The 17257-nt window shown below is 36.8% G+C and overlaps 1 protein-coding gene across 6 annotated transcripts in view; it reads left to right on the top strand.

Moving 5' to 3' along the window:
• SGCE (sarcoglycan epsilon) overlaps positions 1 to 17257 on the top strand; it is a 69820-nt gene that overhangs the window by 37105 nt on the left and 15458 nt on the right. For all 6 annotated transcript variants that reach the window (XM_041727976.1, XM_041727972.1, XM_041727975.1 and 3 more), the window contains 2 exons: positions 4572 to 4770; positions 14892 to 15054. In XM_041727976.1, the coding sequence (XP_041583910.1) occupies positions 4572 to 4770; positions 14892 to 15054 (362 nt within the window). The remainder of the gene's footprint in view (positions 1 to 4571; positions 4771 to 14891; positions 15055 to 17257) is intronic.

The following is a 17257-nucleotide window of genomic DNA, read 5'->3' as shown; positions in this document are numbered from 1 at the left end:
TAATTTGGAATTCATGGTAATTCAGTAAAGGTTGAGTTAAAAAATTGCCTTTATATTTTATGGAAGGAAGTAATTTATATAGAATTGATACTGCAGAACATAAATTGGGAGATTGCATAGAGATTTGAATCCCTTTACATAAGTTTTTTCCCCCGGTTTCAGCAGTATCAGATGCAGACAACAAATGTGCTAGTTTAAAATTTAAAGTGACTTTCATATATGGAAAGCAAGTCCAAATGCTAGTTCTGTGGGCCTGGGCAGAAGATTCCCTGTCCTTTTCTCCTTCCCATGGTCTTCCCAGGAATCTTTAGATTCCTGCTTGGAACAGGAAGACTTTTATTCCCAACTTCAATTGTTACTGGATGCTTGCACCCAGTCTAAAGTTATTCCTGTAAAATTGGAATGCCATTAATGATCAGAATAATCACAAAATTCCCTTTCTCCTCAGGAATTCATCAGTGTAGTGGTATGGTTACATTATACTGTGCTTGGACCACTAACCTTACCATAATGCCCTCAAGGGGGCTCCCCATTCTTAGGTACAGGAGTCCTTACAGACTGAGAGACGGCCTCAAGTCTGGTCTCAGTACTGGTAGATACAGAATATACTGACATCCTAATAGGTGTTTGATGCACAGGCACCAATGTTCAAGCAGATACTAATGGAAGACTATCAGACATCTATAGGATTGAAAGTTGGCTTTACGGGCTATTTATCTAAATCAGGGATTTTGAAGATGTGTTCGTGGGGTAGGAACACTGGACAGGTTTTGGAAGCCTCCATTTTTATTTCAGGCAGAGCTGCCCTTCTGCCTTTTACATATGAAAACCAGTGAACCAGAGAGCATGCATTTATCCTTGCTGGTCTAGACAGCATAAATATGGGCACTAGGATGGACATCTTTGATGTTTTTTTTTTTTAATTTTTATTTATTTATGATAGTCACAGAGAGAGAGAGAGGCAGAGACACAGGCAGAGGGAGAAGCAGGCTCCATGCACTGGGAGCCTGATGTGGGATTCGATCCCCGGTCTCCAGGATCGCGCCCTGGGCCAAAGGCAGGCGCCAAACCGCTGCGCCACCCAGGGATCCCAATAACAGATTTTTTTTTTTAATTTTATTTATTTATGATAGGCACACAGTGAGAGAGAGAAGCAGAGACACAGGCAGAGGGAGAAGCAGGCTCCATGCACCGGGAGCCCGACGTGGGATTCGATCCCGGGTCTCCAGGATCGCGCCCCGGGCCAAAGGCAGGCGCCAAACCGCTGCGCCACCCAGGGATCCCGGATGGACATCTTTGAGCAGGGCCTACACATGTGCCATTTCTCCCAGATGAGATTAGGAAAAGAAATAGCAAAAGTTGCATATCAGGATAATCATGCTCAATCTGACTCTCTGCCCAACTGTCTCCTGCTCTGAGAGACCTAATGGGAAATTAGTCATGTAGAATCACAGAGCATGGAGCTCAAGGAGAGTACATAGAGTGATTCTCTAAATTGGGTTTCGTGTCTCAGAGGCCTGCCACCAATCTGTTGGCCTACTGTTCCCTTGGCCTCTGTGATGTCCAAATATAGCAGGCATGGGATTTCCCCAAAGTTAGAAAGCTCCTATGACTCATCTTTGGAAGGTCTGGCAGTAGTGCTTGGCTCTGTAGACAGCAGGCAGCTGCATGGCCCAGAGCCTCTAAGGGTGTGGCGGCAGCGGGTCTCAGAAAGGAGCCACGAAGCAGGGTCGCATGGATTAGGGAAAACCAAGTAACAGTTCTCCAAAAAGGAGCACTGAAAACAAGAAAAATGTTTTGCATGCTTTTTTAGAAAAGTGGATATAAAAACACTGAGTGAAATTAATGGATGATAGACTTCTAGCACACTCATAACTATATTTGGTATTATTTGTAAATATTATTTATTGCCAAGAAACTGTTCTTCATGGCATATTTATGCATGGCTGTTTTTCAGTATGGAGAAAAATGTGGCATGATTAAGCTACTGTTTAGCTATATAAAACAGGAAATGTATTTGCATAAAACAGGAAACTTATCTACATAAAATAGAATAAATATATCATATTTTAGAAGACTGCAGATGAGCTATACATCAAACAAATCTAACAAAATCACAAGCAGAATAAATGGCAGTGTAGAAGATGAATGAAGAACCTTCTGTGATTAGTTCCATGAAAAACTCAATCTTTAGGAAGAGATACCACACTGTAGAAAATTCTAAAGCCTGAACATCTTCCCTGACTTCACCTCTGGCATCAAGTGTCCTTTAGTATTAAAGAACCTTCATAAGAAATGAGGTCATCAAGATTTCAGTTACTTATTGTGTAATTTTTAGTTTTTACTTAATTGTTGAATAACAGTATAATACTTTACAGATATATGAGTTTTAATGAAATAAATCAGAGGATAAATGAAGTATAATTACTGCTGAGGGCTTTAAATGTGTGTATAGTCAGAAACAATTTCTTTTCCTCTTAAAGGAAGAATTTCAGTACACAACTTATTCATATTATTTATAGTAATTGCTTAAGTTTTCATATTATTTATAGTAATTGCTTAAGTTTACTATTTTATAAGTTCTTATTCTAGGCTGGCAGCTCCACTGAGCACTTTATACACAGATTCTATTAGGATAAAAAAAAATCATCTGAGGCAAGTTCAAAGATGGTAAAATCCTGAGTTCCTCTAAAGATCAATTTTCCCCCTCTGAATACACAGCGCAAGTACCTACTCACCCTCTGGTTTTAAGTGTTAACTGGGATAATTCACCACAATCCCTTTAGCTTGGTAAGGGATAGTAAGTATTCCAAACAAGGTATCTTTTATTATTATAGAAATTTGATTAAACAAATAAAAGCTATTCTTTATCTTAATAGAACAATCAGAACGTAGGGAATGATTTTTTAAGTTCAAGAGTAACATTTGAGAAACTGAAATACAGTTGATCTTTGAACAATATAGGGGTTTGGGATGCTGACCCTTGAGCAGTTGAAAAAAATATATATATATAACTTTTGGCTCCCAAAAAACTTAACTACTAATAGCTTACTGTTGACCAGAAATCTTACCAATGATAACATAAATGAGTCGATTAATACATATTTTGGGGGATCCCTGGGTGGCGCAGCGGTTTGGCGCCTGCCTTTGGCCCAAGGCGCAATCCTGGAGACCCGGGATCGAATCCCACGTCGGGCTCCCAGTGCATGGAGCCTGCTTCTCCCTCTGCCTGTGTCTCTGCCTCTCTCTCTCTCTCTCTGTGTGTGACTATCATAAATAAATAAAAATAAAAAAAATACATATTTTGTATATGTGTTGTATACTGTATTCTTACAATAAAGTGAGCTAGAGAAAAGAAAATATTATTAAGAAAATCCTAAGGCAGCCCAGGTGGCTCAGCTGTTTAGCGCCACCTTGGCCCAGGGCATGATCCTGGAGACCTGGCATCGAGTCCCACGTCGGGCTCCCTGCATGAAGCCTGCTTCTCCCTCTGCCTGTGTCTCTGTGTCTCTGCCTCTCTCTCTCTCTCTGTGTGTCTCTCATGAATAAATAAAATCTTAAAAAAAAAAAAAAAAGAAAATCCTAAGATACATTTGCCGTACTGAACTAAAAAAAAAAAACCCACATGTAAGTGGGCCCACATAGATCAAACTCGTGTTGCTCAAGGGTCAACTGTAAATTCTATTTATGTCTATTCTACTTAGTTATACTGAGAGTCTGAGTTGGATTGGTTACTTTAAAATAAATGCTAATATTAAAATTTTTTGGAGGGAAATTTGATGAGTTATTGAAGAGGAAAAAAGCTAAATCTCTAACAATGTGAGATCTGGAATTTTGTGGGAAATTTAAAATCTAATTCTCTAGAATATTTAATTATGAAGTTATCAAAAGAGTAAAATTACTATGATTTCAGATTTTTTAAAAATATAATCAATATTTTAGTAGAAGTAATATTTTAACATACTCTGAAGAGATCAGTAATACCACAAATTAAAAATATGGTATTTCAAATTATACATAAACAACTCATAAGCAATTACGGATATTTTGTAATGTCTTCTCTATTTGGAAAGGGTGTTGCTCTGACTTACTTCTATGTTCAAATGGGCATAGAACTACCTAGGGGCATAGTGATTAAATAAGAGACTGTATGTGAAAAAGATCTGTCAATTTTAAAACACTATAAATACAAAATATTACTCCTACCTATGTAGGGTTCTGGAAATGCTCCTTCTACCGGGTACCTTGGTAGATGAAGAGACTGGCAGGTCACTGGCAAATTGGAAGTGGATTTAGCAGGTTTTTTTTTTTTCTTTTTTGGCCAAATCCTATAATTATAAATGGCTCTGCTATCCCTTGGTTAATTACATTGTAGGTAAAATTCTGTGTCCAATGTAAGTTATGTGTTTAGATATTTCCTCCGTTATACAGAAAGCCTGTAAAGTCAATATTAGTAGTGTTCCCCAAAGCCAGGATTATGACAGAAATAAACAATATTGAATTGTTCTTTTGTTTCTCTTTCAAAAGACTTCTTCATTAATGATATGCATACCCTTTTTCACCAAAATTAGACTTCCCGTTACCATATCAAGCAGAATTCTTCATTAAAAATATGAATGTAGAAGAAATGTTGGCCAGCGAGGTTCTTGGAGACTTTCTTGGGGCGGTGAAAAATGTGTGGCAGCCAGAGCGTCTGAACGCCATAAACATCACATCGGCCCTAGACAGGGGCGGCAGGGTTCCTCTTCCCATTAATGACATGAAGGAGGGGTAAGCAGACCTTTATCTCGTTGCCTTAAATATGCATTTTTAAATATGGTGATCTTATCAAATGTATTATAGTTGGAAGATGGCCTATTGCATTTTTTTAAATAAGAAGTAGGTGTTGTAAAGATATGAAAACACTAGCAATTTTCTATATTGACAAAGAGGTTACGTTACTCGTTCTTTATATCTGATGTTCCAGGTCCTGTGAATTCTAATTGTAGATCAGGATCACCATCATAAATTATAGCACTAAGTCTCTTGTACCTTCCATAGAGAGGCTGATTATTTAGAGCCCTGCATTTCAAAGAAAAATTGATGCTCCAGTTATCAGCTGCAGGACACTCAGATTGCTGTAACTTTATTCTAGGAAACTATTTCTTCGCCTTTAACATTCTTTCCACCATGTGTCGGTGACGGATGGCCAGAGTGGATTTGAAACCTATTTCTAAAGCCTGGCCTTGTCACTCATCAGCTGGGTGACATCAGGCAAATACTGCACTCTCTTTTGCCTCGATTTCCTCATTTGCTCCTAGGGGGATTGTACTCTTTCTTCCCTCAGACTTGATGTAGCATCTAAATGAGACAGTGCAATTGAGAGGGATTTGCCCACTCTCATGCCTTACAAAGTGTGACTTAGACCCTTGTAGAATTTAAGAGACACTTTTTATGCCTGGGTGAATTGAGAGGATTGAATGTCGAATCACGCTTTGATCTTTAATTTTTAACCTATAGGTTGAAGCAGATCTGCCTTAAAAAAAAAAACATTCTATAAACATATGAGATAATGGAATAAATCACAGTTTATATAGCATATCCCTTTCCAATTCCTCCTTTATCCGTGTACATGATAACATTTTTATATAGATGCTATCTAGAATTAACTAGAGTACCCGGATTAATAAGAATTATACTTAAGGGCAGTTTTAAAGGAGAACTTTGTTAGAAATAAGGGAAGAGATCACAAATAGACATAGATGAAGTATGAGTGTAGGCAGAAGGGGGTTAAGGGATAAGCAGTGAGCTGTGAAGTCCAACTTACAAATTTCAGAATTAAATTGTAGCTTGTATGTTACAGTAATGGGTTTTGAAGTCAGTCAAGCACACATAGAAGTGCCTTGAGAAAAAATAGTTGCTTTATCACCGGTCTATCTGTTGGTTGGTTTTCTATATGAAACCATAATTTTAGAGCTTACATTTTTTTACTTGAGAGTTTCAACATGATTCTCTTTCCCACTGGGTAATTAAAGAAGAACCATGGAAAAAGATGAACGGGGGGGTCTCCCCTGAAAACATTCTCCAAGCATAAAGTCTTTTCAGTGGTTTCTTAAAGTAATATGTTCTACAGTGATAAAACAATGACCAAAAGATGGTGGAGGAAGCAACTCAAACACCAGGCCCTGGTAGAGTTTTCCCTAGCTTGGCTTTCTTCTGGGCTCACTCTTCCCTCATCAGTAATATAGGCTCTACCCACAGAGGCCCTTTTAGAAACAACTAAATTGAACTAAACAACTCTCTAAAGCAGACTCTGACCTGAAACAGTGCTTTCCAACCATGTCTTGGCTAAGAATTGCCAGTTGAGTTTTAATAAAAAAAATACAGATGGGGCGCCTGGGTGGCTCAGTCAGTTAAGCATCTGACCATTCATCTCAGCTCAGGTCTTGATCTCAGGGTAGTGATTCAAGCCCACACTGAACTCCATGCACAGCAGTTAAAAAAATTGGATGGATGGACGGACAGATAGGTTCCTGGCTTCTGCGTCCCCCTAGAGAGTCTGAATCTTTGAGGCTAGGGCTGGGCCCGAGCATGTGACTCTAAATTAAGAACAGAATTTTTGTCCTACAAGTACTTGTTAGAGAATTCAGTCATTAGCTGATCCCCCAGCACCTGCTAGAGGGTGGCATGTACTGTCAGCTATTTGAGAGAGTCAGTCCCGTGGCATTTATTTGGACCCTGTTGTCTCAGATCCCTTCCCAACTTGAAATGCTTTCCATGAGTTTTAATTTAATGTTAAGCCATAACCTTTACAAAGTATTCATATGATAAGTCTTTTAAAATAGCATTTCTATAAATTGTAACCAATTCCAACTCCACTGCTCCAGTGTCCTATATGAGAACCAATGGAACAAGGGCATACTTGAGTATAATTCCAGAAGAAAGAATTGTCCCTGGGAATGATTTTGCATACTTTCTTTAGTTGTTATCTAATGCCATAGTAACAACAATAATTTTTTTTTACCTGTTGCCTTAAACTTAGAAATAAAATCCTGTGCTTGACTTTTGTGCCATACTTTCTTTTTGTTGATTTGGTCCTAACACTTAATTTTTTTTTTTTCTAACACTTAATTTAGTTAATAAACTTTCTGCCTCTGTACTTTCTTTTGAAAATAACGGCTAGGAATCCCTTTTTAAAAGGAAATATTAAAGAAAAGTAAAAGGAAAAAAAAAGCCAAAATAACAAAAAACAACCTAGGGTCAGACACAGCAAAGGGATTCCACCCCTTCCTTTTCTAAGATTTTCCTTAAAAATGTAGTCATGCACTCCCACCATATTAACTAAGCACCTGACAAAAGTGTTCTGCTTATTCCACAGTAACAAAAGTCCCAGTCTGTGATTAAAAAAAAAAAAAAAAAAAGAGTAAAACCTCCATGAAATTATTTCCTATTTTACTCACGGTGGGCACAATCTGCTAAATGCAGATTTTTCCTACTTGATGTATGTATGTAGATAAATAAAGAGCGGATGACTAAGAGAAGCTCTCGGTAGTAGACCATCAGAGTTAATCCATGGCCCTTCCACAGCCCAAAGCACTGTTCAATGCCAATCATCAGGAACCTACTCTGCAGCATCCCAGCCCCTCATCCCTCCTGATGCACATTTGTTCACCTCTTCAGACTCACTGACAGCTTTCAGACTTCTCCTAAATCTAACAGAAAACAATTATAAAGATTTACTTCAAAGTAAATAAGCTGCTGCAAAGGAAGCCTGAGCCTCCTGCAAAGATTTTCTTTCCTTTGCCAGACCCATAACCCCGGGCAACTGTGCTCTCTCTGGGTGTGGTCTCTGTGCTGCTTTTGCTCCTAATACTGTGCCAGAGGCTAAGGACTTGTGGATGCATTTAGCCTGGGATGAAGCTAGTGGAAAGAGGAGCAGGTTCGTATTTCACTCTAGGCATGGCATAGCTGCCAACCCAGGGTAAGTGATGTGGTGTAAATGGCATCTATGAAGGGAATGATAGGGTGTGAGGATTAAGGAATATACTCACTTTTCATAAAGAGATTGTCAAACCTCCCACTATTTCCTCTGGTTACCAAAGCATGTGGATCTAGCCTCAATCAGCAACAGAGAATCTTAGTGTATTCGTTAGACAGTCTCACAAAGTGTTCCCTCTAATTAATTGTTTGCTTTCTGCCCTATAAAGGCGTCTGTGAGAAATTACACTTGAGGAAGAGAATGTGAGTCAGTGGCTGCCAAATACTGCTCTGATGCAAGGTCATGATCCTGGACCAGTCCGTAGAGTTCTGTTGAATTTGTCCCCATGTTTGGTGATTTATAAGATTGTCCTTTATTCTTAATAACGTGCCTCCTACATTTTTGCTGCAAATACTCTCTTTTGTTTTGTTTTTATTTTTTGTATTTTTTTAATTGGAGTTCAGTTTGCCAACATATAGCATAACACCCAGTGCTCATCCCGTCAGCACTCAGTGCCTGTCACCCAGTCACCCAACCCCCCACCCACCTCCCCTTACACTACCTCTTGTTTGTTTCCCAGAGTTAGGAGTCTCTTATGTTCTGTCACCTTCTCTGATATTTCCCACTCATTTTCTCACAAATACTCTTTTGGAATGATGGTGATATATGATAATATGATAGGAACTTCTCAAAAGAGCCTTTAATAATGTAAAAATTGGAAGCCCATCTAAGTCCATTTTTATAAGTATAAAAATAAACCAATACATGAAATCAATGTAACTATATGTCTAAAATCTATCCTACGTGCTACACATAGATTGACTTATTAAGTACTTTTATTGGGGAATAGTATACTAACCTTTGTGCTCTAGCGATTAAAAAAAAATATCTGTGCTTACAGTCTATTAGGGACCAGGCAAGTAATCAGATAATTAAAAAACAGTCTTGTACATATCCGCGTTGAGGTAGTCACAGAGAGTGTTCCTCCTTTGCTTCAGGTCCATGCCTGGAAAGGGTTCATAGAGGACGTGAAACCTGATCTGAGTTTAGACTATGAGTACAAATTAACCTGCTCAAAAAATAACAAAGGAGGAATTCTAGATAGAGGGGTCAGTCAGCTTGGACAGAAGCCCTGAGGTAGGAGAAAGCCTAGTGGATTCAATAACCTATTTCATGTGGATTTAGAGAACAGGGATCCAGAAGTGATAGTTACCAAGGAGGTAAAAAACCAGACCATGTAAAGGCCCTCGTATACCAGGAATAATTGTTTAGATTTTATTCCAAAGCATTAGGGACATTTGCAGAAAATAACACATGGTTGAAAGAGTAGACTGAACCCAAATGCCTCTTTTCTGCAAGTATGAACTCGGGGTGTGAGTTCATACTTGCATTGACATGGTTTTGAATTTTTGTGCTGCACTTGCATTTTATTGTGAAAATAACAGCTTTATTGCGATGTAATTCACACACAAAACTAGAAGAGTCTGACCCTTGTATGCCAGTTCCCTCTTCTGATAATTTATTCCTTCTTCAATGAAGAGGGACAAGCAAGTAGTAGAACCAGAGTCTGGAAGTGTCCTTTGTTTTCTTTTTTATTCTACATTAGACCTTTTATTTAGTTTAACTTATTCTTTATTTTTCATCTCACTTTTTGCCAATTGATTGCAGATATGCACAAAACAAAGAAGTGGTGTGGGGGACAGAGGGCAGGAATCATATTGTATTTTCTAAGGGCTCAGGAGTTCCCAGGCAACATGTAACATGTGAACACATTCTTTTCTAAACTGTCTTTTATTTCCTGTATACACAAAATTAAGAATAAAACACATTTGTTACTTGGATAATTAGGTCAAATATGCAATCATTGGATCCATTTATCTGGTAGATATCTGGCTAAAAAAGGCAGAGTTTGGACTTATTTTTCTTTTTATCCTGTTACTTGGTTTTCAACATTGTATGTGTAAAGGCCACAGTGAATATGTTCTCCCTCAAGGCAAATTGAGTTGTTCAAATTGGAAGAAAAGACTCCTTCATAAGGAACAAAATCTGCCTGTGTAGATCAATTCTTAAGAGTTTGAGGCACTATGTTTTGTTAACATTGGTTGAGAGCCTCGTAGTTGGCAACACATTCCTATCTCATCTGTTTACACCTTTGAAAGTTTGAAAACATGTGGCTAAGGTCATAAAGGTAATGATCATTTTCATTTCGCTTCATAAAAATTTTAAGTTTCTTCGTGTCAGAAAGCTAACTGAAAGGAAAACAGATTATGAAAAATGTAATTTTAGCATGTATAACATAGAGTTATTATTCACGGCCTCATAAAAAATTATTTTTTTCTTTTGAAAGCCAACACATTGAAACTTACTGGCTCTACAAGAGAAACAATGAGTATACTTTTTTTTTTTTTTACTTACAAGACAAATCTAATATCTCCTTCTCTCACTCAAGCATGACATTTGTAGTCTCTTTACATTTTATATATTAACTCATTGATTTCCCAGTATTCTTGAAATAAAGTTGACATATGGCATTGTACGAGTTTAAGGTGATTTCACATATGTATATGTTGCAAAACGATTACCAGAATAAGTTTAACATCTATCACCTCGTGTAGTTACAGATATATTTTTTTTAATTTTTATTTATTTATGATAGTCACACAGAGAGAGAGAGGCAGAGACATATGCAGAGGGAGAAGCAGGCTCCATGGACCGGGAGCCCGACATGGGATTCGATCCCGGGTCTCCAGGATCATGCCCTGGGCCAAAGGCAGGCGCTAAACCTCTGCGCCACCCAGGGATCCCTAGTTACAGATATTTTTATTGTTATAAAAACTCTAAGATCTACTCTTTTAGCAACTTTCGAATATACAATGGCTTGTGTTTTAAAACTGGTATAATGCTTTTTATTCATTCACTTGTTCTGCACATAGGCTCCCTGAAGACAGTGAGAAAGACTGGTTCAAGAAGGACCTTTAAAAGGGGCTGTTGGCTTCACATTGGAAAGCAATGGTGATCAGAACTAGGATGGAACAGGGAGATGGAACATAGTGGACAGGTGCATGTGAGAGTTCTTTCAGGGTAAATGTCAGAGACTGCTGATAGATTGAATATGTGGAAAGAAGGACAGGAGTCAAAGATGATGGTACTTGAGCATCTGGCCATGCCAATCATTGGGAGGGAAGAACATGGAAAAGGAGAAACAGGTGGAGGTGGGGTGGGGTGACAATGAGCTCAGTTCGGAACATATTAAGTTTGTGAAGCCTATGGATCATCCAAGTAGAGATGAAAGTAATTTGGCAGTATGTGTCAACTGTCATAAAAATGTTTCTACTTCTAGGCATCTCTGTAAAGATAGTAACATTAAAAAATATGCAGAGAGATAGTCTTTGCAATATTATTTATAACATCAAAAAAATTGGAAGCAACTTACATGTCCGACTCTGAAGTAATTGTTGAATAAATCATGTGCACTTAAAAAATTATATTGCCATAAATCTATAATTATGAAGACTGCACAATATGGAAAATGCTTATGACGCATTAAGGGAAAAGGCAGGGTATAAAATTATATTTTAGAGATGATTGCAATTAGGTTAAAAATATATGCATTTGAAAAACATTTTACAAGGTACATTGGAAAATGGAAATAGTTCTGTTAGTAATATAAATTAATTCTTGTTTCTATATCCCAGGTTTAATGTAACATTTTTATATTGCTTTTATAATTTGAGGAAAAAAAATAAAAACTGTTCAAAGCACCAAAAACTCTTATGCCCACTTACCTTAACTTGAAGTGAATTAATTTAAAATCTTACTAATTATAAATGCAAATCAATGTCACATTAAAGCAAGTTAGCAGTTGTAAAAAATACTCATTTCTATATTTATATGTCACAATTATTAAGGAGATATATGGTCTTGGTTAGGCAGTTAATAAGGAAGTAGAAATTGGCTTTATGTGAAGCTTACAAGTAAGAACTCGTTTTAAATGGAATATATTTATATTCGCTGATCATCTAAACTAAATACCAATAGTTTCTCATACATACTTTTGTTCAGAATTTTTATTTTTATTTTCATCTTTAGTTTTAGCCTATTACATATTATTTGTCTCCCAAAAGCATCCTGGTTATTGAAAAAAAAATTTTCCTTCAAATGAATCTTAAGTCCAAATATATATTTGACATAAAGAACAACCAAATGAGTTTGTGTAATTAAACTTTGGCACATAGTTGTCAACTCAGAGTGTGAGTTCATACTTACATTGACATGGCTTTTAATTTTTGTGCTGCACTTCCATTTTATTTTTGAAAATAACAGCTTTATTGAGATGTAATTCATACTATACAATTCACCTACCTAAAATAACTCAGTGGATTTTAGCTTTTTCATAAAATGGTGCAATTGTTACCACCATCAATTTTAGAACATTTTCATCATCCCAGCACCTTCGTCCCATACCCATTGGCAGCCATGTACCGTCACCACCCCCAGCCCTAAGCAACCACTGTTTACCTGCTATCTTTATAAATTTGCCTACTCTGGGCATTTCATATGAATGGAATCACACAGTATGTGGTCTTTTGTGACTGGCTTCTTCCACTTTTCCACAATATTGTTTTCAGGATTCATTCATATTGTAGCATGTATTAGTAATTCATTTCTTTTTATGGTTGAGTGATATTCGATTGTATGGATATTCCACCTTTTATTCACTCATCAGTGAGCATTTAGACTGTGTCTACTTTTTGACTACTGTGAATAATGTTGCTATGAACATTCACAGATAAGTCTTCGAACAGACATGTTTTCATTTCTCTTAGGGTATATACTTAGGAATAGCATTGCTGGTTCATATAGTAACTCTGTATTCAACCTTTTGAGGAACTTCTAGACTGCTTTCCAAAGCAGTTGTACCATTTTGCATTGTCACCAGCAGAGTAGGAAAGTTTCAATTTTTCCACATCCTCACTGGCACTTCTCATTGTCTGATTTTTTATTATAGCCATCGTATGGAGGTAAAACAATGGTTTTGATGGTAGTTTCGATTTCTCTTGTGCTGAGGGCTAATGATCTTGGACATTTCAAGGCATTTCATGCACTTATTGGATGTTTGTATACTTCTTTGGAGAAATGTCTATTCAGAGCCCTTTCCGTTTTTAAATTGGATTATTTGTCTTTTCATTTTTGAGTTTAAGAGTCCCTTTTATATTGTAGATACAATTCTCTTATTAGATACATGATTTGCAGCTAATTTCTCTCATTTCATGGGTTGCCTTTTCACTTTCTTGATGGTGACCTTTGGAGCACACTATTTTTAATTTTGATAAAGTCCAACTTATCTAGTTTGTTCTGTTCTTGCTGGAACTTTTGGTGTCATATCTAAGAAACCACTGCCTAATACAAGGTCATACAAATGTATTCCTTTTTTTCCTCAGAGTTTAATAGTTTTAGGTCTTCCATTTAAGTCACTGCTCTATTTTAAGTTAATTTTCTTATATGATATGGGGTAGGGATCCAGCTTTATTCTTTTGCATGTGGATACCTGACTGTGCCAGTACCATTTGTTATAAAAACTGTTCTTTCCTCCATTGAATTATCTTGGCACTTGTTTTTTTTTTTTTTTTAAAGATTTTATTTATTTATTTATAAGAGACACACAGAGAGAGAGGCAGAGACACAGGCAGAGGGAGAAGCAGGCTCTTCTTGGGGAGCCTGATGTGGGACTCCATCCTGGGACTCCAAGATCACGTCCTGAGCCAAAGGCAGACACCCAACCACTGAGCCACTCAGGCGTCCCTCTTGGCACTTGTTTACCAAATGTAAGAGTTTATTCCTAGACTTTGAATTTTATTCATTGGTCTACATGTCTGTCCTTATGCTGGATTACTATTGCTGATTGATTTGATTACTGTTGCTTTGTAAGTTTTAAAACCAGCAATTGTGAGTCTTCCAACTTTTTCTTTTTCAAGAATTTTTTGCAGTTATTTTAGGGTCCTTGAATTTCCATAAATTTTAGGGTAAGCTTGTCAGTTTCTACAAAGAGAGAGCTGGAATTTTGATGGGTTTATTTCATTTTATAAGTAGCTATAACATTGTCATTAGGAAAAGAAATATTTATTTAGAGTAATTCCTAGTTTTCTCTCTTTTGATAAACCTATGAGATTCCCTTTTCTTGAGCTGCTTCAAGATTATTTAAATGCTATTATCACTATCTTCTCTTTTTGTGTGTGTGTGTGTGTGTGAAACTCTTATTGACTAATTAAGTAGCATTCTTTCCCCCTAATTACTAAGGTATACACCAAGAAAATAAATTTTGCTTGCCTAATTTGTGCTTACCAAGTAATAGTTTTTCTCTTGGATTAACTTCTTGAATAAAAGAGTGAGAGACCTTGTATAGTAGGAGACCTAACAGTAGGAGTCTGTGCAGTAGAAACTTGGGTAAAATAGCTAAGTGCCTAAAGCTCCATACCTCCAGAGATGTAATTTCACAATCTTATTAAAATGAGATCAAGTGAGATTTATTACCTGCAATTATTTATTAGTTTGGTGATAGTGTTATTTCTAAATAATTTACTTTAAGAGTAATTTTTAAATGTAAACAATCTACCAAACATAGTAATCACGGTATGTCAGACACATGCTTACTTTGAATTAAAATAAATTGAGTGAAAAAAATTTTTTAGAAATTAACATAGAATTAAGAGAGTGTCTGGAACACCAAAGCACTCAGTAAATATTGGTTAAATAAAGGAAAGAATGGAAGGCAGCTCCTCCATGAATCACTGCTTTTAAAGCCCAGGCCCCTACCTTAGGGATGATTCTAGATAATCCCTCAATTCAAAAGGATAAATCCTGCTTTCAGGGTAGATTGTTTTTCAGTGTTTCCAATTTTCTCAAAGGATAACCTGAGAGTTTCACATTTTTGCAGCGTTTATGTCATGGTTGGTGCCGATGTACCGTTTTCTTCTTGTTTACGAGAAGTTGAAAATCCACAGAATCAATTGAGATGCAGTCAAGAAATGGAGCCTGTGATAACATGTGATAAAAAATTTCGTACTCAATTTTACATTGACTGGTGCAAAATCTCATTGGTGAGTTTTTATTTTACTGTATTTTTGTAAATGTACTTAGAAGTGATGTGGCTGGAGAGAACATTTGACTAAAACCTGAATTGCTTTTAGGAACAAATCCTGGGTTTACTTTGTTAATGCTATGGACTTCCCTTGACTTTAAGGATTTGGCAAGCTTGTTGACAGTGCATCCATTTAGAAAAGAGTATCTCCACTTTTGTCCTCGGTCTACCCTTGATCAGTTGCTGGGGCTGCATTAGCTTGGCAGGTGGTCCAGATGACCCCCCACCCTCGGACATCCAGGTGGCTGCTAAGCCAAGATAGATTATGGAATCAGTGTGACATATGGAGAAAGTCTCAGATATGCTGCCATCACCCACTTTGGAAGGAGAGACTGGGGTACAATAATAAATCTGAAAATAAATCAATATGGTGCTATGGGTCAGTGTCCTAAAAATTCAAATTGTAGGGAAAGTTCAAGGAATAAGAAAAAATTCCAGTGAGCAAAATTAGAATCTTACCCAGGGCCCCATAAATATTAACTATTTCTTTCTAAATATCCTTTGTAATTAGGATGCTAAAAGACTTAAGAAAATGTAGGTAAGGCTTCATCTATCAAATTTATATTATTTTTTGATCTTGCTTTCTGGAAGATCGGTAAGTTGTTTTACTTTTTAGTGACCTTTAGATTTAGCTTCTGTCACCTCTTGATGATTGGTGGTGAGTGAATTAGATCTAAGTTTAAAGTTGACATTTGAACAAAGTTATTGACACATAAACACAACTGTCATTTCATGTCTTAGAGAACCAACTGCAGGCAACTTTCCCGGATGCAGTACAGAAGAACATAGTATTCACGTCGCAGCACTCAGCACCTGTGACCCTTGGCCCTAGACTCTCCTTTTTATGGGACTGTGTCTTAGGAAAATAATTTTCTTTCTTTGTCTTCTTAAATCAAGTAAAATTATTAAGCTGCTATGGTTTATGTGTGTTATACATAAATGTTGAATTTGCAAAGCTTAATATTTCAGTCATGGTGGTAATCGTACAAGGATGCCAAAGACTGAATGGCTGCAATCATAACTTGAGTAGGTAGCTGTAACCAGAGGCAATAGACAGTGGGCCCTAACAACGCCATTTTACTTGTGTTTGTGCTAAAAGTTGTTGATGTTTAGGAATATTACCTCATTTCTAAAGTTTTAAAAATTGACCTATGTTTTGAAGTTTTTAGTTTCTGTGGTGAGATTTTGTAAATGGAAAGATGGGGATTTTCATTTTTTATTTTACGTGTATTTACTTATGTGTCACATCTTACCACAGAAGATATCGGGGGCTTAAATGAAATAGTGAAAACAATAAATGTAATAAATAAAATACAAAAGAAATAGAAGATCAGGACCTGAACTTAAAAAAAAAAAAATAGGCCCAAGGTCAAGTTTGACAACAAGCTTCCTAATAGGTCCATGATCAAGAGAGGAAATTCATCAGTTACTCAATTCTCCTTTTTAAAGGAAGCAGACCATCAATTCCTTGGCAGAAAGTAAAGATTTTACTAGCACTGTGGTCTTGACAAAATTCTTCAAGTGTTTTGTTTTGTTTTGTTTTGTTTTCTGGAGAATATATTGAGAAATGCCACAAATCATTCTCCCCAATGTATTTTGGCGGGAGGGTAAGGGGGGGAGCAAATGTAGTGAGAAGTTTCACATGGCTATTTTTATACCATCCTTCAATAAAAACTGCAACATAATTAAATGCAACTCAGTGAAAGCAGTTCAATGAATGTGGAGGTAAATGGATATAGTGCAAATGCACATTTTTTTGATTCTCGAATAGAATTTAGTAAAACTCTAGTGTTGGATGAGTTACTGTTCCTTAGGCTGTCTTTCCTCAAAATTCTGTCAGCTTGATCAAAGAAAGATCAAGGTTATAATCATTTAGAAATTATCTCTCATTTTATTTTTCTTTTCTCTTTCACTAACCTTAGAAACCACACCCACATACCTGGTTGTCAGCCAGTTCATGGTTTGTTAGCATCTGCACTAGAAGTTGGTCCCTAGGAAACAAGAAAGGTACAAAGTAGTATGAAAGTCTTCTGCTTCAAAGAAGGAACTGCGAAGAGCCCCCACAGACACATACCTTTATTATGCATGAATTCATGTACATATGTCTGTATGTTGTGGAAAGGGCATAGAAAGTAGGCCAACATAAACCCTTTAATCTGTTA

This window comes from Vulpes lagopus, chromosome 13 (assembly GCF_018345385.1).
Source record: "Vulpes lagopus strain Blue_001 chromosome 13, ASM1834538v1, whole genome shotgun sequence".
NCBI lineage: Eukaryota > Metazoa > Chordata > Mammalia > Carnivora > Canidae > Vulpes > Vulpes lagopus.
The sequence above is the reverse complement of the archived record's forward strand: the minus strand, read 5'-3'. Positions and strand labels throughout refer to the sequence as shown.